General features: G+C 36.6%; 1 protein-coding gene across 5 annotated transcripts in view; it reads left to right on the top strand.

Annotated features, from left to right (window-relative positions):
- FGF13 (fibroblast growth factor 13) overlaps positions 1-24,014 on the top strand; it is a 119,209-nt gene that overhangs the window by 68,075 nt on the left and 27,120 nt on the right. The window contains exon 1 of one of the 5 annotated variants that reach the window (XM_053474280.1): positions 14,789-14,927. The exons of the other annotated variants lie outside the window; for them this stretch is intronic. Coding sequence (XP_053330255.1) covers positions 14,897-14,927 — 31 coding nt within the window. The 5' untranslated portion in view covers positions 14,789-14,896. Of the gene's footprint in view, positions 1-14,788; positions 14,928-24,014 lie in introns of those variants that run through there. 5 annotated transcript variants of the gene reach the window in all.

Here is a 24,014-nt window from a genome sequence, read left to right as displayed (position 1 = left end):
GCCGCAGTAAAGGTTTGGATACATTGATTGATATATCAGACACATTAGCCAGTAATGGTATGCAGCTGTGTATATTGTGATATACCATATTTATGGCATTTATGGCATTCCTTTTAGCGTTTTGAAAGTTCAGTACACCGTTTTATAGGGCGGTATAGATTTATCGTGATGAAAAATTGAAGATAGAAGACTTGAGTAAATTTTTATGTTGGTTTATGGAGCCTCTTGTGTGGCTTGGATATTAGGCTCGTGAATTTAGGGTTTATTCCCTGCCTAAACCAGTTGGTTAAATTTGAGTCTTTAAACTGACCAAAAAATCCTTATGCATTATAAGAATGTCACACAATAAAAACAACCAGTTAAGTTTATAAAACCCACATTAATAGAATTTTGTTCCATTTGCCAATGTTCATCATACCAAAAATAAATTTGTTCCAGAGGGTTTCAGAAACAACGTGATTTCAGAATGCTGCATACCACATGTTTTATTGATATACAACAATAAATGTTCCTTTACATGTAGATATTTTTGCCCTTGTGACCTAACCTCAAAGTCCCATGACCATTCAATGTGTAGGCCATGTTGATGGCACCCGATGATTAAGAAAACACATGTATAGCTTCATAATGATATAAAAATGCATTTAGGTGACAGATTCACAGCTACAGTCTTTGAAATAGTTTTATAGTAGCCGATGTCAGTGCTTTAATTATTACGTGTTTGTCTTATGGATTCATCACCATAATGAGTACAGTTATGAAGTACAAAGTCACAGGTTTCCTAAAGTGACTTGGGCTATTATGTCTGTTCATGAAAATTATTTTTTTTGTACAGCCTTACTTTTTCTACTATAGATTGAAAAGCTTTAAATTCAATGGCTAACGAGGTACAGTGTTAGTATTAAGGTAGACAGCCCTACTTTATAATTTTGTTTGCTATCTCCTCCAGATTGAAAACAAGAAAATCTTTGGCAATTTATTTACGGAAACACACTTTGTCTAAAATCCTGGTGTTGACAGATAGGATCATATACTACGTCTCTCTGGTTTTTAGCAGCTGTTAACAAAACCTTTTGCTGTAATTCTCTTTTGGCTAGAAGCCCTAATAAAGACAAGGAAGCCAAAAGAAGCTTCAGTCTTAGGAGTTGTTATTCTTAGAACAGTCATGTTTCCACTGGGGTTATTCACACACATGTAAACACTTGCTGGAGAAGAGTTTTTTGTGGTAACATGCTATCAAGCTGAAATATATATTGCGTTAAGTGTCATATTGTGCTTTGCATGCTACTAAATACTATAAATGAGAATGTAGTGTGACTGTAGCTGTGCGATGAATATCAATTTTGGTATTTCCAATAATAAACAAAAACAAGGTTAGTTTCATGCAGATCATGAACTCTTTTCTTGTATATTATATTTGAATATTATAAATATTAACACATATTTTTTTTAAAAAATCTTAAGGCAGATTCTGAAAGTTTTATTTTTTTATTTCTTGTGGTTAGAATAAATTGGAGAGTTATTTTTTTGAAGTGGTTATTGGAAAAATAGATGTATTAGGAAAAAAAGTAGAAATTATATAACAGTAATTAAAGGACAGCGTTGTAGGAAGTGAGAAATCTTATGGTAGATAATTAGGTAGATTAGTAAATAGATACCATGAGTGATGAGGGAACGGAATCAATACTCTGTTTAGCCTCTAGATTTGAAACCTATGACCTATGCTCTTCAGGAATTGAGTTAAGGACTGGACACATTGACTTGTGATTTCCTGTATCAAGAAGACAGATCTGCAGACATGTTTTGCTACGAGTATAGATAACTCTAGTTCTCAAGCAATGTAACCTAGTTGGGCGGCAAAATGCCCCCATCACTTCCGAAACCTTAAGTGCAGTGGAGTGGGAACTGCAATCATACCTGGGAACTCTCCGGATTTGTCCTGGAGAGTCCAGGTGAAGCATTGCTTCTCTGAGTCACCATGGAGAATCTCCCTGTCACGGTAGCTGGTTTGCGGCATGCATACCCCATGTGAGTGGGACCACCCAACGACGTCAGCAGGACCGTATACTCACATGCCGAAAAGGGAGGGCTCTGGTTAGCTGGCGCCTAGATGTTCCCAGGTAGGCTAATAATTATTCTTAAGGAGAGGCACTTCCCCATGCCTCAACCCCATTTCATGTCTATTCCAAAAGATCCTATGGGGAAGTATGGAGCTCAAGTCATGCCTCCCAGCTTGTCCCTTCAAGAGGTTACAATGTGAGGGGTTGAAAGTAATTAGGGTCAAAAGTGAGATTAAGAGAGATATGTTCATCTATACCATCCATCCTCTGAGCTGTGGGATGAATTGGATTAAATAAAAGATTAATAAAATAAAAGATACAAAAATAATATAAATCCCTACCTACACCAAGCTCTATGCAGCCCAGATAGGAAATACAAGGTCTGTTCCATGCCAAGTGGGTGAACAGTGAAAATCATTGCCCACCGCCTCAGCACCCTAATGGTACGACAATTAAAAAATGATGTTGGTTGATGTCTTCAGGAATGTATATATATATATATATCAAGTGATAAGATAATGAAGTACATTTTATATATAGTCTATATGGTGTATAGAACTGTAGAATGTAAAAAATCCAATTTAACCCATGACTGCACACACCTGTGAGGATACAAAAGCGACAATTTCACTCAGTGGATGAAATCATGCATATAGCTTATTAACAGAAGAACAGAATAGATTATGCTTACCTCCGTTTCTGCACAGAGAGACTCTCAAAGCTATTTACAGCGTCATAGCACGAGACGGGCAGCAGGCCTAAACGCCAGGCACCATACACTGATCCGTGGCAGAGCCTCATCATTGCTGAATTGTATTTCGGTAATAACAATCTTGTCAACATCCCAGCATCAGGACATGTTTCAGTGTGTTCAGCTGCACTAGAACATTTTACATTACATCATTTAAAGTTTAAAGATTCAAGGTTCCTGTTATACTTTTTTTATAGAGAATTACGAAAAAAGCGGCATAATAACCCTTTCCTCAACAATTAGCCCTTACACTAACATGCCTTCATCAGACTATTAACCCTTGTTTGTCACAATTCTATTCTGGATTATATTGTTTAAAGATTTAAAGTTCCTGTTATACTTTTATGCAGAAAATAATAGAAATGCAGCATAATAACCCTTCCCTCAACAATTAACCCTTACACTAAAATGCCTTCATCAGACTATACACCTTTGTGTTACAGTTCTCTTCTGAACAAAATGGTTTCAGGATATTTCAGTGAGTAATTCCATGGACAGCTTATACTTTCCCCTGAAAACAAAGTCTATGATTCGTTAGAATATCTGACACCTTTTTGGTTTAGATATATTCAAGTTGGTTTCTCCACAGGTCTTTAACAAAAAAATACCTCCAGAGTAAAAATTAGTTAAATTAAATGCTAATCTGCAGCTAGTTTTAACAATATGTTACAGGAATACTACTTCTGGTAACAAAATTAAGCATTTTATGCACCAAAAAATGTAGTTATAATTATTGTTATTAGTAGTAATAGTAGTAGTAGTAGTAGTAGTAGTATACATTGGCTAAACTGTGCTTAATTATTTGTTTTCCAAGCACAGTGAGGGTCTATCTCATAGGGCATAAAATCAGATAGGTAGTGCTCAATGTGCTGTGGGGTAAATACATTAACTAACGTCTCAATATAGCTGGCAGACATAAGTTAAACCAAGCGTTGGCTACTCATATATTTTCATTATTTGTTTGAACACGCTTTAAATAGCAATGTAATCTGGCCTATGCAGCAAAGTCAGGGGAGCGGCAGTCCCCCTGCTGCAAATCTGTGGGCTCCTTGGGTGATAAGGTCCCCTGGTGTGCCGTTGCTCAATGCTTGCTATGCTAAACACTGGGCATAAAGCACTGGGATATGACATCATATCCTGGTGCTCAGCAGTGACCATGGTGGCCGCGGAGAGGGCAGCTGGGGGTGCAGTCCCGAGTCAGGCCTAGGGTAGTGCCCAAACTAAACACATGACAACCTGTATGTTTGCTGTAGTTACTTATTTATAAAAAGAATACACCTATTATGATAAATATTAGTTTCTCTATAGTCTTTTTCTTTTCTCTACCTTCCATTTAAGCTATCTGACCTTTAATCAACATGTTATTTTTCCCCTGCCCATCACCTTCCACATCTGCCCTTTCCCAACAGCCTATTTTCACAAACCCTTTTTTGGCCCCCACATCCCACCACTTTCCCATTTGACCCAAATCTTTTCCTTTCCGCTTAATGCTCCAAAGCTTATTGCTTTTCCTTCATTGTTCATTGTCCCATCCTTGTTGATGCAATTATTATTTTAGAAAAACCTGGCGGAAGATTTCTTAGTGGTTACCTTGTAAATCTATCTGCCTTTGTTTTTCCTTCACCTGGCGTCTTTTCTTTATCTGTAAGTAAATTTAAATTATTTGCATTTGAGCTTTTAGCATGTTTTGTTTTAAACTGTGTTTAATCTCGTATATATTTTATATCATGAGATTGGTGTGTAAATGGTGAGGGATTATAAAACGTACCATTCTTTAAGCACCTCATGGCTTCTGTGAGTTGAAACAACTTCCGTCACCATTGTTATCAATGGTGTGGAATCTCTGGAAAATGTATGTTGTGTTTGAATTGCCTTACATAGTACAACTAATAGAAATGCTTAATGCAGTTTAGTGGGATATGCCCGGGTCTCTGCTATGGAGGGCTGAGTTGGCTTCAATCCTTATTGGATGCTCCCAGTTACATAGTTATAGTTAATTAAGTTAAAAAACCCATATTAGTTGATCCAGGAAAATACCAAAAACCAAAATCCTTATTCACTCCAAAGCAGTCGAACTTACCATGGATCAACATTACCTCAGCTTTTACTTGTGATAAACGCAAATGCATTTGATATCTAGAAAAACATTCAAATGTTTTTGAATATTATGATCAAATAGGCCAAAATGACTTCAGACTATTCCACAATTGAACTGCCTAACAGTAAATAAACCTTTTACAGAAGTTCCTTTTTCCCATTCCTAAAGGGGATGCCGACTTGTTTGGAAGGTATGATTAAAAAAGGATCTCCAAAAAGATCTTTGTATTGATTTTTAACATACTTGTAAAGGTTTAACCATATGCCCACGAAGACATTTTTCCACAGAGAAAACAAACCCAATTTCAACAGCCTTTCTTCGTTCCTTTAATCATTCAAAGGGTCTCTGAAACCTTTCTATTCTCCAGTATGTCCTTTTTTATACTGGTGCCAAAACTGCACTGCATATTCTAGACATGGCTTTTCCAATGTGTTATAAAGAGACAAACTTATGTTCTGATCTCTTAAACCTATTGCTTGCCATATTGCTTGCCTTTAACAACAGCTGCCTGTGATTGTGCACAGCTGCACAGTCTATTGTCAACAAAAACACCCAAACCCTTTTCTCTTTTCCATAGAGGATTTACCCAATACACAACCATTTAAAGTATTTAGTTATATCCAGGGTTATGAATTGCAACACATATGACACAAATATCTACACAAATACATGTTTTATTAGCCATGAGATGTTATTGCCTCTTTAAAGCTATCATGGTTTTACAACATATTTTGATTAACTTAATAGGTCGGAAAACAATCACTATTGCTGACACTTCTCTGGAGTCGAGTCTATTCAACACCAAATTGCCTACTCATGATAAACATATAAAAAATAAAACATATAATATATAAAATGTATAATATTTATCCTTACTGCTTGGATTTTGGGTTTGATGTATAATATTTCCAAATCCCACTGTAGCTCAGTTAACTATGATGTATTTGTTGTAAGGTTATTAATACTAGAGTGACAGAATAGTATAATGGTAAATAATGCAGAAAAATACTGCAGCCACAGAAATCCATAATTTACACCTGTAGCATTAATATAGTGTTAGTGGTACTAGGAAATGGAAAGTAAAGCTCTTTCACTTGATAGAACCAGCCTGAAATTGAGGCTTCATCCTCACACTTGGATACCTTTTTTAATCATCCTAACTCATCTTATCTTATAGCACAGCTTCTACTTCACATCGTAAAGCTGTCATATATGAGACATGCATTGATTGGGATATCGACTTTTATTTCGATGTTGAGATGCAATGGATTACGTATTTGGTTCTAGCACAGCGGGTTTCTAATAAATCAATCTACTTAAGATATCAAATCTCCATGAAAAAAAAGAGACCCCATGAAAAAAGGAATGTTTTCTTGTTTTATCTTTCAATAGTAAAAGTCAGAGGCATTATGGAACTAGATAACTCTCTGAAAACTACTATATCCTAAATCCCCAGTGGTCCACAAGCGGAACTCATTGGCACAGATGTTTAAAGGCAGCTGCATAATAAAAGCATTAGCAGTTGTGACATTATGTGGTCATGTGTACAAATTACTCAGAAAGCATCTTTGTGGCTAAATAGAATCCAGTACATATATATAGTATTCTACAGTAATAAAGGTATCAACACCAGACGTTCATGAAGAATATATATATATATATATATATATATATATATATATATATATATATAGAACCATATATATATATTCTTCATGGACGTCTTATGTAGACTCCTTTATTGCTGTAGAATACTGTGTGTAGGAAATTTGTGCCACTATTAGTTCTCATGTGGAACATCAGTTCAGGATTTGGTACAAAGGCTAAAAAAACAAGGGAATCCGGCATGTACATCCATCTTTTCTCGTTGCTTCTTCCAATGGTTGCTAATGTGTCATAGGTTTCTTTCTTTCCTATCTTCCACTTATCGAGAGGCTTATATACCCTACACTTCACAATCACACAATGTCACTATAATTGTCGAATCAATACAGAATTATCAAATGAAGGTGTTATCTTGGCAGTGTTAGAACTATTTCAACACTTTCCATGTGCTTATTTTTAAAAAGCTGTTACGCCATGAACTGCATTGGGTTGCAAACACCTCTGTCCTTTGAAGGGCAGCAGAGAAAGGAGAGATAGCACTATCTCTCTGGGGCTGTTGGTTATGGAGTGTCTCGCGTATCTCATTGTCACCACGTACATATTACTGTCTGAGACAAAACACAGGGACTGGCTTTCTGTAAACAAGGTTATCTGACATTAAGCAAAAAGGAAAGGTCAAAATGTTTTCCGAAAGGCTTGCGGTAAATGGAGATAAATCTGATTTGTTAGTGTGCATGCGTTGGGCATTATAAAATTATAAATAGAAAACTTTGCAGTGTTACTCCTTTTTTTATTTCTCTGAAATTAGTAAATTGACCTAATCTTGTCCATTGATTTAATGAACAATGAATGAGAGTGTGCTCTGTTTAATGCATTGAGACAGAGCTAAATGTCCTGTAAGCAGAAGCAAATTAATAGTAATTGTCCTGCATAATATTACATTTTTATCAGGCTATTATGTGCAAGATAATATTTTGAAAGCAAAACCTTTCTTTCAAGTCAAAAGTAATATGCCTTTGGACGGACGTTTTAATTGTAAACTATGAGCGGTAATAAGAACACTTCCTAAGCAAATTCTAAGAATTTGAAGCCATCTTTCCATGATGTGGCTCTCTAGTGGGGATCAACTTGTTAATCTCTGGAAGTAAAAACCACATAGCAGAAATCCGACAAGACCTTCCTGTCCAGCTGTTTGTTTTGGCACAACTTAAGCGTGTAACTGATATTATTTGTTGTTAAAAATGAACGTCGGGTTTGCTAAAGTATCTGTAAGAGATGATTTGACAATCGCATCGTTTACATGGTGTAAAAAAAGTTATTACAGTGCCAGGGTGCTCTGATTTCCTAACTTCCTTCTCTAATACACTGATGAAACTCCAAGGAAGCATATGCTACCTTCTTATGGACCGATGTTCATGATGAAGAGCCACATTAGATGTTGAGACCTCATAGGTCCCTTCTGCAGATGGAAGTAAAGGTAAGTAATAGTTTACTAACAATGACCTGGGTTTTATAATCCTTTGGCTGTCGAGATGCCTCCAGTTTCCTTCCCCAGTGAAGACACGTTAATGACCTTATTTAGCAGCACCCTACCCTACAAGCAGTGTCACTAAGCACACTTACCTACTGGATAGAAGAAGACCTACAACCAGACTTTGTGGAGGAAAATCAAACTTTTACTTAGGTATCATGAATCAGGACCTTGAAATGATGTATAATTTTATATAACTCTGGCTCAGAGGCAGATTAGGGAACGTGTGATGTGCATTCTTGGGAACAATTTTAGTGAACCAATCGTTGTTTAGATGAGTTTGATTGGGACCTTGTTCTGGATCTCATCATGAGAAATGATGGTGCCAAAATGAAATGCACATTTCATCTGAAGGTTATTTCTTATTTGTTTAAGTGAATTTTTGTTGGTTTTGGAAAGTATTACTCACATGGTACGCTGTACAGTTTCCTTCACTAATCTTTTTTTTCTTCATGTCACTTGGTAAATACTGACAACCTTTGGTATGTTTGCTACTTACTTTTTGAGACATTTTTCGGATCTTTGGGAGAGTTGTGTGGTAAAACCAACACTCGCTGTCCAAAAATTGTTTGGCTCATGCAATGATCAAACTTCATCAAGTGTATAGTTCTACACCATATGTTAAATCTTTTTTATTTACACAATATATGCCTTAATCTAAAAGCACGCTTATGCCTCTTCTCCATTTTTATTTCTCCAGCCTCATTTTGTTCATTTTTGTTACGCAGGGTGTTTATTGCAAGAAAAAAGACAGCACATTTTTAAAGCCGTTCAAGCTTAATTTACTCTTCGGGCTTGCAAGTGATTTTACAGAATGTTTGTATCAGAACCAAAATGTTTCTGTCTTCCTCATGGTATACAGTACCTCTCAGATAGGATGTGATGTCTTCTATATTTAGTCTGACGCTGCTTCTAGACTTCTAGACTGAGGATACCATTAAATAAGATGACATATGCAAATATATATACTTCATCCCATAAACCAAGCAATTCATTATGTATTCTCCACATTAATTTCATTAAAAACCCGACATGTTTCTTTTTTTTCCCTTAAGAATCCCAATTGGCCTATGTTTGTCATAAATTTAATTCAACAAGCAACTCAATAATGGGAGAAAGCAGCCGATGTAATTTCATATGTTACTACAAAAAGACTTGGCTGACATCTTTTTTACATCTCATATAAATGTCCACCAGTCATATGGGGAGCTCGTTATGTCACTATAATTGAAGATACATGATATTTCCTGTTCAGATACATTTCGCTAATATTGTATAAATAATCCTCTTAACACATCACGTCAGGCATTTTCCATAGTTACCAAACATTGCACTTGAGTTACAAACTGATACTTGATGCATCTAGGAATGGACTTGCCGTCTTTAAATTGTGTTATCTAGTCCAAGTGAATAGCAATGACTTTTATATCAACAAAAAACTATTACGAAACTAAATGTTCGTACAAAACTCAGTATGCTTCGACAGAGGGGAGAGTAAAAGAACTTTGGAAACCATCAGACTAATATATTAAAAATGAGTTGGAAAGGCTTTGAAAGAGAAAATAAATGAAAATGTGAATCAACTATACAGTATGGTTAGTTAAATAAAAAATATCCAGAATATTCTCGGCCCCTCTCTCCGCAACCAATGTGTGGTTTGGTGGGTGAGGGTGATAAAGAATAAACTGGATGGTACAAAGTCAACCTGTACTCCAGAAGCCCAGAAGTATGTTATAAAAATAAACCTTTTACAGTGTAATAAAGTATTGTATACTATTACAGTGTAATAAAATAAGCCTACAAAAATGGATGAAGTCCATCTTGTGGCTCCTCCTAAACCCCCAATCCCCTACTCAGTGGGACGGAGTCATAAAATGATACAGAAGTAGAAGACTATGTCATTCTCATTGTATTTACTGTGCTGTATGTCAGAATTTTAAATTGTGTTTCCTGGGTGCTGAAAATATGTTGTGATGTCACAAAATGTGATTGAAATGGAGTTGTGTAGAGCTTTTACTTGAATACTTTAATACCTTTTCAGCATGTATACCTATATAAATATACATATATACTGTACATTGTATACTCTTATGCCCTCCTCTTTTATAATGTGTCTGAAAATATATTCAGAAATATCTACAATGCACAAACATAAATGAAGCTAGGCTGCGTACTTAATGCATATAAAATATATGAATAGATAAACTGTGTATCAAATCAGGTTAAAGATTAGATTGGCATTTTGCTACTTATTTTGCTCTGCATTCCTACCAGTAGGTGTCACTATTGATTAAGTGGCCAGTAATAATAAAAAAGTGAAATTTACACCGCTTTAATCCATATTCCACACAATTAAAATGTAATTATAAAAAAATTATGATTGAGTTTAATTTATCATTAAATTGTATTAAATTGTCAGCGCTTAGCAAATACCTAGTTATTGGTTGAAATAGTTTTTTTAGTGCTGAAATTAAAATAAACCATTTCAACTGATGCTACATTATGAGTAAACCTCTCTCAGACCCAAAATGGTGTAAAAGACTTAAATCTTAATCGCTCCTTGGACTAGTCTTTGAGTCAGGATGGCTTTAAGCTTATTCTATCTCTACCACTTCTGCTGTGATACTGTTCTACTTATCTACCACGATCTTAGTGAAGTAAATTTGCATACATAACATCTAAGTTTCTGACCCTCTAGTTTTAGATTATGACCTCTTCCTCTAACATTTCTAAACTGATATTTGCTGAGTGATACAAAATATTATTATTAGAATGAAACTATTTTTTCTCTTTTATCAATAACTGCATCAAACCATAGTACTGAGATAACCAGCAGAAGTGGCAGAGGCTAGTACAATGATAAAAATTGAAACTATCATAGGATAGGCACAAAGCTATCCTGAACCAAAGACAAGAACAAGGACTGATCAAGATCTGAGTTTTTACATCGGCAAAAATGGGCAGACTAGAGCCAAATGGTTCTTTTATCCTGACAAATTCTGTCTGTTATTGTATGTGACTTTAAATGATTCCGATGATTGTAACAGCACTATGGAATCTGATGGCGCTATGTAAATAAATGTAATGTAATATATATTTTTCTATGTTTTTATATGTAATTGAATACTGCTATGGAAAAATGAGATAAAACAGTGATACATTTTACATTAGTTAAAAAACCTGGGCTAACATAGTGCTGTTTTATGTCATTACTTGCCTCTAAGTTGAGCTGGAACCCTTGCGTGCATGGAGCCTTTATTTATTTTAATGTATATTTAAGGTCATCCTACTGTGCATCAATGTTTTTTTAAAAAGAGGGTGTAGTTTTATTTTAATACCACGAGAGGTCACTAGTTGCAGGTGTAATGGCTTGTGGATAATATACCATATATGCTAGTTCAAATTCTTAAAATGAACTATGTACTTTCTGACCAGCAGAGGGCAGTGAAGTTATTTGGTTAAGAATAAGGTTAACCTTATGAATCCCATAGATCCTACATGTGTCACAGTGCTTAAGATATTGTCTTTAAGATATTATCACACTACACACATATGTATGTTTACAACATAAATGTATTTACCAAATAGACAATACTGCTAATGGATGACTGCAATGCAACTTTTTGGATATTATATGGAAACCCTTCAAAGTTGAATAACCAGTGAGTGTTGTCTTGATAGTATGAACCTTGTGATGAAGTGCACTGGAACTTACAGAACAAAGAGCCATTCGTGTGTGATTGCTAGGTATGGAGCACTATGCAGTTCTGTCCAAAACTTTTACAGAGAGGAAATGCATAGAAAACCCATACATAAGCAAAGAAATGCTGGGTGTAAATGCTGCCTTGGGCCCTTGTTACTCTGCCACCCCAGTGGGTACATGTGGAACTGCAAGTGGTACTCCAGAATACTGAAACTAGAGCAGCCCATGGGGCATTTGACTCCCTGCCCCCTTTGTCAGTCCTCATCTGTGCCCAATTCATAGTTAAATCAATGAGATGGCTTTCACAAACCCCCCCCTTATTAACTAAGAACTCAGAACACCAGCATTACAAGGCATTATGCAGGATCAACTCAATCTTTTTAGCAGGTGGAGCTCACTGGATTTGGCCACTCCAAGCACATAGTGAAGTCGATGAAGTGGAATCTTAATTCTTACTGCTGTCCCCTGGGTATAGTAACTACACCTTTCTGTGTCTTGCTTTAATGATAAAACCTCTTTTTTTTACATACATATTTCATTAAAGATGTTAATACACTAATGCAAGTCCATTTGCTCAGTAACTTCCAATATATTTTACCACAAGGTTTAAACCATCAAGACAGCACTCCGGATCCATGCGGGCCATTATATTTACTTCTGTAGACTTCATTTTAGTGAATACACTTTTATAAAGTATTTGGATAAAGGTATAGAATAAAAGTAGTGTAGATTTGTTTCCCAACATTAGACAGTGAACCTCGGCTGGTGCTTTCAGTTTTTTATTCATGCAAAAACAAAAAATACACTTAATAAGTGAAGAGATGTCAATTTCAAACTGTAGCTATACCAGTTTTGCAAAATCAAGTGTATCATAGTAAAGTCTATAAATATAAATTAGTGAAACTGTTGGAAAAAAAAAGAAACAACCATCATCCTTTGTGAAAAACAAACATTTTCAGTGATGTTTTTTTCTAGCTGCCGTCTTTGCTGAGGAGCTCCAGGATATGACATCATATCCCAACACTCTGTGGTTTAAAGGCATAAAGTGTATTAAATCGGTATATGGAGGCTGGGAGAGCTCCGTGTAAATAGGCAGGTTAGGGAGATCAAAGATTCCCATTGAGCAGTGGTTTTGTGGCGGGGAAACTTCCATGCATTTGCTGTCTTTCCCATTCCTCCAGCTCCTTGACTTGCAAGATAGGCTTTGAGTCTGCTGGGAAATCTCAAATGACATGTCATGTATTCTTGCGATTGCTCAATTACACAGAACTGCTACTTTTATATAGGCTGTATATTCCCAGATGGTTTATTTAATCAAAAAATTAATATGTATGAATGCGTGTGCATGCCCACATGTACGTTTGAGCGGGTCATCAAAACATGTTGTTTTTCCTCGTTTGACCTTCTTAGTATGAAACCATAACTTCCATTCCTATCAGAGTTATATAGCTGATATTTTCTTCCTTGTTGTATTGAGAACTCTAAGTGGTTATATTGGCTGTCGATTCAAGCTATTTTACTAAGAAAGCTCCAGTGGGACTTCTCTGTCTGTCACGTTCAGGATTCTGCTACAGCAGTAGAATCACATCATTGTTTTTATGTGTCTTTTTCCCAGAGGATGGCTATAGCCATTGTGTCTGTGAGTTTGGATGCTGTTCTTTATTGGCAATAAATCCTTGATTTCACAGCTACTACACTAAATTTGTCCTTAGTTGTTTCGTATATCGACTGAGGAAAATATAGTGCAGAAATCAGCAAGAAAGACCGGGCAAAAGAGCATGGGGGAATTACGCGGTGGTCCTCTGATTTAAAGACTGGTGGGGGACGCAAACTTTTATTTCCCTGCTTATTTTACTTGCATGACATCATAAAGCAGCATTTAGCCATGGCTTCGGGCAAAATTACCCAGATCCAAATGCCCCGCTTTGTCAGAAAATTGTGCTAGCTGTATCTTCATAAACATAGCCCTTGACAAAGGCGTTCACGTCAAAACATTAGAGGGGTACAGCTTATTCACATGGTGCTTTAATACAGATATGTGCTTTTTAATTTATGTGCCCTTATTTTGTCTAGAATGCTAATATATTGTACTTAATGACCTGTACTACGAAGGTGTACGATAAACTGAGGTTAATATACTTTATTAGCATTATTGGGGTGCTTGCTTTTCTTTTTTTTTTTTTTTTGAGTGTATTATTGGGTTTCTTATTGGGAAGACAATCCCTTATTGCTTACGGCACCCGTTTTTAACTGTTGTTGTGCCACCCTGAACTCTTTATATTATCCATTATAATCAAGACATTTTTTTTCTCAATGCTTGCTTTACATGTGCCCCTAATTAATGCTAAATCAGCAGAAATATAAATTTATTTTTCTGGTCTACTGCCCATGGGACTGTACACTTTTGGTGCACATTCTCTAAACAACAAGGTCAACCATTGAACTCTACTGGTACCAACCGGGCACAATGGTTTCCATAAAGGAATCTGCCACCAAATATAGTCATTAAGATTTCTGTAAATCATGTGGTATTTATACCCTAACCAAAGAAGGATAAAGTTGATAGTAGATAAAAAAGAACATTTAAATTTGAAAAATATATGAAAATAATAAATACAATTGTACTTACACATGGCTTTTCTAAATGCCTAATTTACCTGTAAAAAGGAGGAAAAAAATGAACCCAGCACAATGTAAAACAGTTGATCTAGCTGTAGTCCTATTTATCACATCGGAGGAGCTCTCTGTATCTTGCAGCCAGGCCATCACACAGAGAGAGCTAATTTAATGTGAACCGGTATCCGGTTACAAGCCTTTTTTGTAATTCTAGAAGTCAGAGTAGAAAATTTGTGCTCAAGAATAATGTGTTTTGCTCTGAATAAAAGGACGGGACGACATTCAGGTCCAAGAAATTGTTAGATATTGCCAGAACAATACTGCTACATGATGAATCATTAATGATCTCTGAAAGTCATAATGGTCTGTCATTAATGCCCATTAATGATCTCTGTTTACCACTAGTATGGGCTTGATGGTTCTGGCCAGTACCTTAGAGAATACTTTAAATATTCCTTAAAGTTTCTCTGTCTATCAGCTTGCCGCAAATGTAGACAGCAGCTGTGCTTGAACGTTTCTGCTTCAAAGAAAGATGGCTTTGGGTTTACGGAAGTCGTATTCAGGTAAGACATTGCCTTTGAAATTATATTTTTAAAGAATTCAAGTACAAGACAAAAACCAAGACATTTTACAATTTTAGTATTTAAATAAGCCTTATCAGAGAATATCAATATACTAAAATGTAACAGGGATGAAGACATACATCTATTAATGGGAATTAGCAGCAGTTTTATTTAAGATTTATTTAAGGTGTGTTCAATTCAGTTTTCACCTTTACATTAAGCATATTGTTCAAACATGAAAGTTTTCAGATATTATATATTATGATGTGTATTTATATTTAGAAATAGTTTGTCCTCCTTGGTAAAAATATGGCTGATTCCAATGCAGGAAAAGAGACATTCCTCTCCTAGAATATTTTGATTTAGGGTGAATGAATGAATCACAATTGTGCATTACATTTGGCATGTATAGTAAATTACTTTTGAAAAAGCTTTTAATGTTGAATATGGATTGGGATTAGTGGATTGGTTCCGGTTCTTTATGATAGCATGAAACCTTTGCTCGTGTATTGTAACGTTAATTAAACAGGCTTATGTGCCAACGCCCAAATATCCAGTTTTTATGTCAAGTATAAAACAGCAATGTGATATTAACATGTTAATCTGCGGCTTCCTGTGCTAGGTTTTCATTAAGAAAAAAAATTGATAATTAAATTTACATGGTCTGATCTGAACAGATGGTCCACAGATAAATAATAACTCATCTCAGTATATCATTCTCATAAAGAAAGTTTATGTTACCATGGATTCCTTCAGTAATTTTATGTATTTAACTCTATAGGAAAATATATAATCTGTGCCCTGTAATAAGCAATATGATAAGCAGTTAATGAGATATAGGGTTGTAGTTGTCAGACTGAGATTATTTTCCCACTCTCTTGTTGAGAACCATAAATTATGTTAAAAACAAAGTCTACCATGGAATAACTCCTCAATTCAAGGTTGGGCCATCCAAGTTATCTAGACTTCAAAGTCTATCTTCTACTGAAAATGTACAGCCAGTTAAGAATGGTAGAAGGTATTAGCAGAAATTTAGGTTTCTAGGAGATGAAAAATATATTTAAGAAAGGGACGTTTTATATCTTAATGACAAATGTTGGGTACAACAGCAATATCCTGTATATTCAGCTGAACATGGATGGAGATAGCTGTGTAATAATAAATATTGAAAGCAGGGCAATCAGTAATAGTATTTTTTCATAAAGGTGATTTTACACGGTAAATATATAGTGCAAAGTAATAAGCATATGCAGGGTTAATGATAGAAGCATTTTGATTGGGCAGTAATGGTGTCATTCTGATGTCATCTGATCCTTTCTGCGTTCCTATTGTGACTCTGTTTTTTGTGATTTCCTTACTAAAAAAGTGCCTTGACTTATGTTCTTAAAATGGAGAAATAATATTGATAGACTGATATTCATGGTGGAGAAGGCAGAACTTACCTTTTCACGCAGTGTTTGCATTTAGTTGAGGGCTATACAATTTATAACTTTGTGAGCACCCCCCAATTGCTAAATAATAGCTACCCGTGCAAAATGTGCACAGTGTAGCTGAGTGATGTATTTTATTTTATTTCATTTATTTCAGGAATTTTTTGCTTGTAGCATTTCTATTCTTTACAAAACCTTGCTAGGGAATGCCAACACTTACAGAAGTGTGACAACTTAAAACATCCACTTTCTGAAGTCACGACCCACATGATGACGCCATGTCACATGATACAAATATCAAGGTACATGATGTAACTAACCACAGAAATTCTGTTTTCACTGGGTGGAAAGTGGTGTTTTCTGCCAATTTTTAGAAAACAAGCATTTTTGCCCATCTCAGTATTCTCACATGTCGATGAGTCTCATAAAACCTGAAATCTTCTGTAAGTCAAGACATTTGCAGGAGTTCGAGCTGGTGCATAAAAAACATATTTCTGTGTGTGTATATATATATATATATATATATATTAAGAAGCCTAATAGGGTGTAAAGTGAACATGGCCGCCAATAAATAATAACTTGTGCATCATGATGCCCTTGGGGGCACCACAGGACCTGGGGCTCCCCTGTTAAGCACCTGTTATCTTAAACACATACACTTTCATAAGCACCATCCTATCCCTTTCATTGCCCTCCCTTGTTTTTTATGTGTATAAAAGTATAATACAGGGTGGATCAAACACTTGCAGTGGTAGGTAGAAGGCTACTACATGAAGCACATGTGCCCCACCACCAGTGGTCTGTGTTGATATTTAGATCCTGTCTCCTTGTTCTAGAAGGGTATAGGACTTCCAAGCGTGAAACCAGACAGAAGGACCTCTTTTCAGCAACCTCTTTTTTGCGAGTAGGAAATCTGATGGTAGAGCTGGACCTGGTAGCATGGTTATGTAGGCAAATGCTGTTTGTACCACTAGAAAAAAAGTCCTAATTCTTTATAGAGCTTTGATTCTTTTTACAGTGTCGTAACACCTTGGAAGATGTGTCTTAAAATAGATAGCTGTTCCCATTGTTTATCTGATTCATCTGTACTTTCACTGAGATCTTACTTATTGATTGCCACATCTTTAAAGGTAGACGGCTTTTCAACATTTAGTGTCTTGAACTAAAGGTCACTTTCTCAGTGAAATAATGTGCTTCCTCTTTTAGCTTTGGATGTAATTATAGTGCACTTGACTTTTAATGACACAGTTCCATAACATAATAGTTGTGTTACCGTGCATGTTTTAAGTTGAAGAGGGTATTGCTGACCCTGATATGTCTGTGGACAACACATGTTCAATTGAATGATTGATCTCAATAAAACCTTTTTTGTATAAAAAAAAGTATTGCAATCATTATGTCATGTAAGCATTATTTACTTTTTCTTCCCATGTATTAGAAATGCCCCTCCTAAATATACACTATATAGACCAACTACATGTTAATATCTATGTATTTAAACTGCACCATAGAAGCCCCGACGGAAGTGCCAGCAGCAGCGGAGGTTGTCTGTGCGCATCCCACAGTCGCCTAACGTTGGCGGAATGCACGCAGACAACCTCCGCTCCTGCCGGCACTTCCACCGGGGATTCTATGGTGGAGCACTGGAAGGTCATGTGATGCCGGCGCTCAGAAGCCTCGGCCACCAGCGGAGGTCTGCATCGCACAGATGTCCAGTGACTGCCCTACTAGACACCAGGGAGTCTAAAGCACGGGTCACAAGTAAAGGTAAGTCAGGGGGGTTAAGAGTGGCATGGGGGCGGGGTTCAATTGTTTTCTGGAGGCAGAGTAGCATATAGGGGGTTAAAAGGCATACCTGGGGGCAGAGTGGCATATAGGGAGTATAAGGCATATCTGGGCGGCAGATGTGCATAACTGGGGCAGAGTGGCAAATAAAAGGGAAAAAAAATCATTTTTTTCAATCATAGTTTTTATTAAATATGAAAAAATAGTTTACATGTGAATTAATATTTACTAATAAAGCATTTTTCTTATAGGGTAGTCTTATATTGAGGCTTTTTCTTTTTTTCCTAAATTAATATATAATAATATGAGCAAATACAGTATATATCAGTATACAGTATATATCAACGGCAGTGATGTCATTGTTTTTTTATGTGGAAGCACTGGAAGTGCAATGCTAGATAATCTGCTAAAGTATTTTTGTGGTAGCATTGATATAAAAGGCAGTTGAAGAAGGTTACTACATTGCCTCATGTTCTCCTTCGCCCCAGAAAATGCAGCAATCTGTTATTGAGGGTCAGTGAGCAGAAATAAATTGCCGCTGTTAAATTACATCAGTATACAAAATGTACCCTAATGAGTGGTTTTATATTGCAACAATTTGCAATTTATAGCAGAGAAAAAAATAAAATAAAAGGGAAAAACAATTAGATTACAGCACAAAGCATCTAGTAGATAAGTGAGTACAGTAAGGCAGATAGAGGTTACATCTGGTGCAGAAAGTAGAGTGAAAACTGTTAAACACATTACCTATAAGACTGATTTTGAATGCACTTAGGCGTAAGTGGAGATGATGTAATAATATTACATTGAAAGCTCTTGAAATGCTGTTTGATATAGAAAATGTGTAAATTACTATATAATGAACCTAAAGCTTAAAGTGAACACATCTGGCTTCATACTATATGTGCTGTATATCTGTGGTTATATGTGGATAGATGTTGAAGAACAGGAAAAATCCTTATGTATAGTTTTACTGAGCAGTGTGTTTCATAAATGATAGATTATAATATAATTTAGACAATAATGAAACACTAATGCAATTATATCATGCACCTCTAGATGTCTCCAGTTACTGCTAATTCACATGATCAAATCCAGTGTGTGATCCATGGTATAAAACATTATAACCTTAGATCTCCTCTAACACATAATCTACTACCTCTCTTATGACTTGTATCATCATATAATTAATAATACTGAATGGCATGTTAATTATATCAATATAATGTATCAATACGTATCTATGTGTATATACACTATATGGACAAAAGTATTGGGACATCTGACTATAACACCAAGAAGGACGTTTATGACATGACATTCTAAATAAATAGACATTAACATGAAGTTGGTCCCACCTTTGCAGCTATAACAGCTTCCACTCTTCTATGAAGATTTTCCACAAGACTTTTGAGTGTTTCTGTGGGAATTGTTGTCCATTCATCCAGTAGAGCATTTGTGAGGTCAGGCACTGATGTTGGATGAGGTCAAGGATGTGTGAGTGCCAGTCAAGTTCTTCAACACCAAACTCATCTAACTATGTCTTTATGGACCTTGCTTTGTGCACTGGGACACAGTCATGCTGGAATAGAAAAGGGCCTTCCCCAAAGTTTTTCCACAAACTTGGAGGCATAGTATTGTCCAAAATGTCTAATGGTATACTGAAACAGCCCCATACCAATATCCCTCCTCCACCAAACTTTACAGTTGGAACAATGCAGTCAGGCAGGAAACTTTCTCCTGGCATCTACCAAACAAAGAACACGTTTACACTGCTCCAGAGTCCAGTGGTCACGTGATTTACACCACTTGATCCGACGCTTGACATTGTACTTGGCGATGTGTGTCTTGCATGCAGCTGCTCGGCCATGCCATTCCATAAACCTGCTGCCGCACAGTTTTTTGTGCTGATATTGATGCCATTGGAAGTTTGGAACTCTTCAGCTATGGAATCAGCAGTGTTGGCAGGACTGCCCACTGTCATCAGCGGGGGGTCCCGTGAAGTCAGTGGGAGTTTCCCCTGACATCAGTGGGAGTTTCCCCTGACATCAGTGGGAGTTTCCCCTGACATCAGTGGGAGTTCCCGCTGATGTTGGAGGCATTCCCGCTGACAGCAGTGTGCGGGGAGCGACCCGGAGGATTTAGGTCTTGACCCGGAAGAGCGGTGCTTTACCCGGCAATTTCCAGGTCAAACCCAGAGAGTTCTCAGGTATGAATATATGCCATGCAGGGAGATGTGTTCATCCAAACACATCTTCTGAATGCAAAATAGCTGAAGTAGCACCACAATATATCATGGCATGAGAGTCCCTTTAAGTTGCACCCCAGTAAGACAGGCATGTCAGTTGAGATGCAACCTGTCTAGTTTGCTGTACAAGTAATTTATCCCTGAGTAGTTATAGTTAGGAATAGTAACACTATAGTACACTGTATATGCTGGCTGAACACTGTGGTTGGTTGTTTCATTGACTTAAGTGGAAGTGCTACAGCACATGCGCAAGGAAGCAAAGGCAGCCAGGAGAAGAAGGCAAATAAGACTGACATCTTGTAATGCAGCAGGCATTTTACATAACAATTAGACTAGATTGTGTCTTTAAGGCCTGATTTGTTTCTGTGTGTAAAACTAATATAGAAATAAGTAGGGGTGCATGAACACTACTCAGAAACCACGACCAGCACTAGCCATCTGTCAGTAGACCACTGGCCGATAGCACCCAATACGTATCTGATCTATGGCTTCAGCTGGCTGGATGCACGTGGCTGCATGGTGTGTGAGCGTAAAAGCATTGGAGTAAAGCGAATGTTAGGTCCCTGTCTCTGTAGCAGCTGATGGTAAATGGAAGGTAACATTTCTTTGGCAGTTTATTGTATTTTTTGAAGTGGCAGCTCATCACAAACAAATAAGTCTGTTTTTTTCCAGCAGGTGAAGGCATATTAAATGCCATTGTTAGGGCAGCCTGTTTTAATGCCTTTCTTAGTGGACCTTTATTCACTATAACTCGCCATGGATCCCAGGCAATAGTCAGGATTGATTTTCACTTATAAAAGTCATGGATTGTGAAAGTCACTCTGTATTTGTAGATAACACAGGTGGACGTCTCTCACTACCCACTTTATTTTTGGTAAATACTGAAATACATCAATTCATTACAATACCCCAATCATCACTGGAACACAAGACAGCTCCCTTCTATGTGGAACACATAGTGTCTCCCTTTATATTTATAACATTCATTAAAAGCTATATTGTCCTCATATAACGGTCAGATTAAAGCTTTAGCTATTAAGGTGATACATATTGCTATTAACTATTTCACAATTTTACCAAAAAAGTAATATGTTATTTACCTACACTGATCCGCATTTAAGCTCAATCATTAATTGCAAGTATGATTTTAGATGTGCTATTTTTGTATTATATTGATTCTAACGTGTTAATTTTTATATGACATGTTCATCAGATAAATAGCCTGTTCTTTACAATGCACACACAACAGTCTCACCACGCACACACACCAGCCAAACTGCTAATATAAATATAGGTCATGTGCACAGCATACCTACATTTATGTTTTATATGTTCTGTAGGTGGAAGGATACTGTGTTTCTTATATAGGGATTTAGGGTTTTGGGTTAGCTGAAGTCTGCATTGCAGTGATATGTTAACATATTATTGATCTGATTGTAAAACAGCTAATGCAAGATATTAGCGAGGACCTGACTCTCGCTTCCATTCCATCATAAACACCCACACGGAAATACTGCGGACTGTTTCACGGTGTCATCATACTATAGATCATACTATAGATTCCACTCTCTCTATCAGTAATATGTACTTGATGTTGCTCATAGTCACAGCTCAAACACATTCTGATTACAGTACATCACTGAACACCATCGTCGTCAGACAGCTCTTGCCTTAAAATGTGTGTTTTTATGTTCTTACATGAAGGTACCTCTCTGAGATAGTTAAACGACACATAGATATATTAAAGATGCCCTACCAACATGGTGCTTTCTTCACGCCTGTGTTATTTGTGAATTGATACAACATAAAAATACAATGAACAAATATGTCAGTTAAATTGACTTCTTGTACCATCCACAAGGTTCTGTATACCGCTTTTTGCTGATTATAAATTGCGACCCTCCATGTATATAATCAGATTAACCCCTTAATGACAATGGGCGGTCCCTAAACCCATTGAAAAAGGGGTTCACTTTCTGTTTTTGCTTTTCATTTTTTTTTTGCATTTGGATACAAATTTACATTATTAGTAAAGAAACAGATAAGTATTAAGTGTAGTAGGGAGGAATAAAGAGAACAAGTGCGCTTGATGACTGGTACAAACGGCGACTCTTGTAATAGGCCTGGGGACGTTATATTGGGGCAGTAGGTTGATTGTGTGGAAAATAAGTGTATTTTAGTATTAGATTGGAGATCTTCACCTACACTTCACGCCCATTCCCATGTCAAATCAAGAGTCCCCAGGGCAACCTCAGATACTCAAGCAATGAAAATATTTTGTAATAGTCTTTTGAGAAACAGTTTTCAAAACAGAATAGTCCATACATTACATTAGGAATCATTGAATATGATGTCTTTATTTGCACAACACATAAGTAAAGCAAAAATAAGGTTTGTCGTGAGCGTCCATCCGTGTGACCCCTGGGAGCTCTCGCTTGTAGTTGCATAAAACATTTTAGTATGAAATGATACCCATTAAAATCATAATATAGTGCCACTTATTATGCTGATTATGGATTTTTTAAAAACTATTAAGCATCAGCCACTAGTCAGAATGAAGTCCGTTTACCTTTTCTAAGCCTTTGCATCCGTGCCACCAAGAATTATTTTCCATGTTCATTTGCTAACCAGAAATAAGATAAACGTGATAGCAGTGACTGTATTTAAGGCCGGTATCACAGCAAGGGCAACTATTTGCTTTGCATTGTGGCACAAGAAAGCATTTTGTGATTTGCACGAACAAAGCGACCATGCTTTCTCACTTGGCTTACTTGCCAACATAGGAAAGAACCCCATGGTGGTACCTCCATCAATCCAGAGTCCTAGGAAGCTGCCTAATTTTTCGATATGGTAGGACTATGGTACCTCCAATGTCTTCTCACGAATTAAGAGGAGCATTACATTCATGCCCTTTTCAGGCATAGATCTCTAAAGCTCTGCAGCCTTATGTAGAGTGGAGCCTCAAGATGGCTAAAAAGGGACATTATCAAAACCCTGATATGATATGAAGTCTTGTGGAAATGTGGGGTACTTTTGCGCAAAGTTTTGCTAATGAACAAAAGAAGGATAGGAGTACTGGCATTCATTGTGTTTGTGTAAAGGTTCAGATAGTTTGGAAATTGACATGGGTCATGATGTTGCATGGCGATGTTCCATTCATGTGGATTCAGGGGAAATGGATCTTCTGGCTAATACTCAAATCACTCTTCAGCTTAAATATTATTCAACTAGGAAAATGAAGTCATAACATACAAACTTGCATCTGTAAGTGGAGTTGGCCAGAATTTGCATCTCTGTCTCTCTTTACTGTAAAATGTACTTGCACTATTTTAGTTATTGCTGTGAATATAGCTGTCCAAAATGTTGACAATGTGACATCCTTTGACTCTGATACTTACCTACATCCTTATTCCCAGCATTGGGATAAGAGCATAAGATGCCAAGCATTGGTTCAGCTACTTTACATACAGTATATATTTCACCTGTTGTGGCATAATATAAGCACATTAAGCAGCTACTTAGAGCCCCATTGGTCTTACTCCCTTAAGAGGTTGTGTGAAGACTGAAGAAAGATACTTTTCATGAAGTTATATCACAAAAAATGTCTGTGTTTCTTTCATCAAT

The sequence above is a fragment of the Spea bombifrons genome, chromosome 8 (assembly GCF_027358695.1).
Source record: "Spea bombifrons isolate aSpeBom1 chromosome 8, aSpeBom1.2.pri, whole genome shotgun sequence".
Taxonomy (NCBI): domain Eukaryota; kingdom Metazoa; phylum Chordata; class Amphibia; order Anura; family Pelobatidae; genus Spea; species Spea bombifrons.
This window is presented reverse-complemented; position numbering and strand designations above follow the sequence as displayed.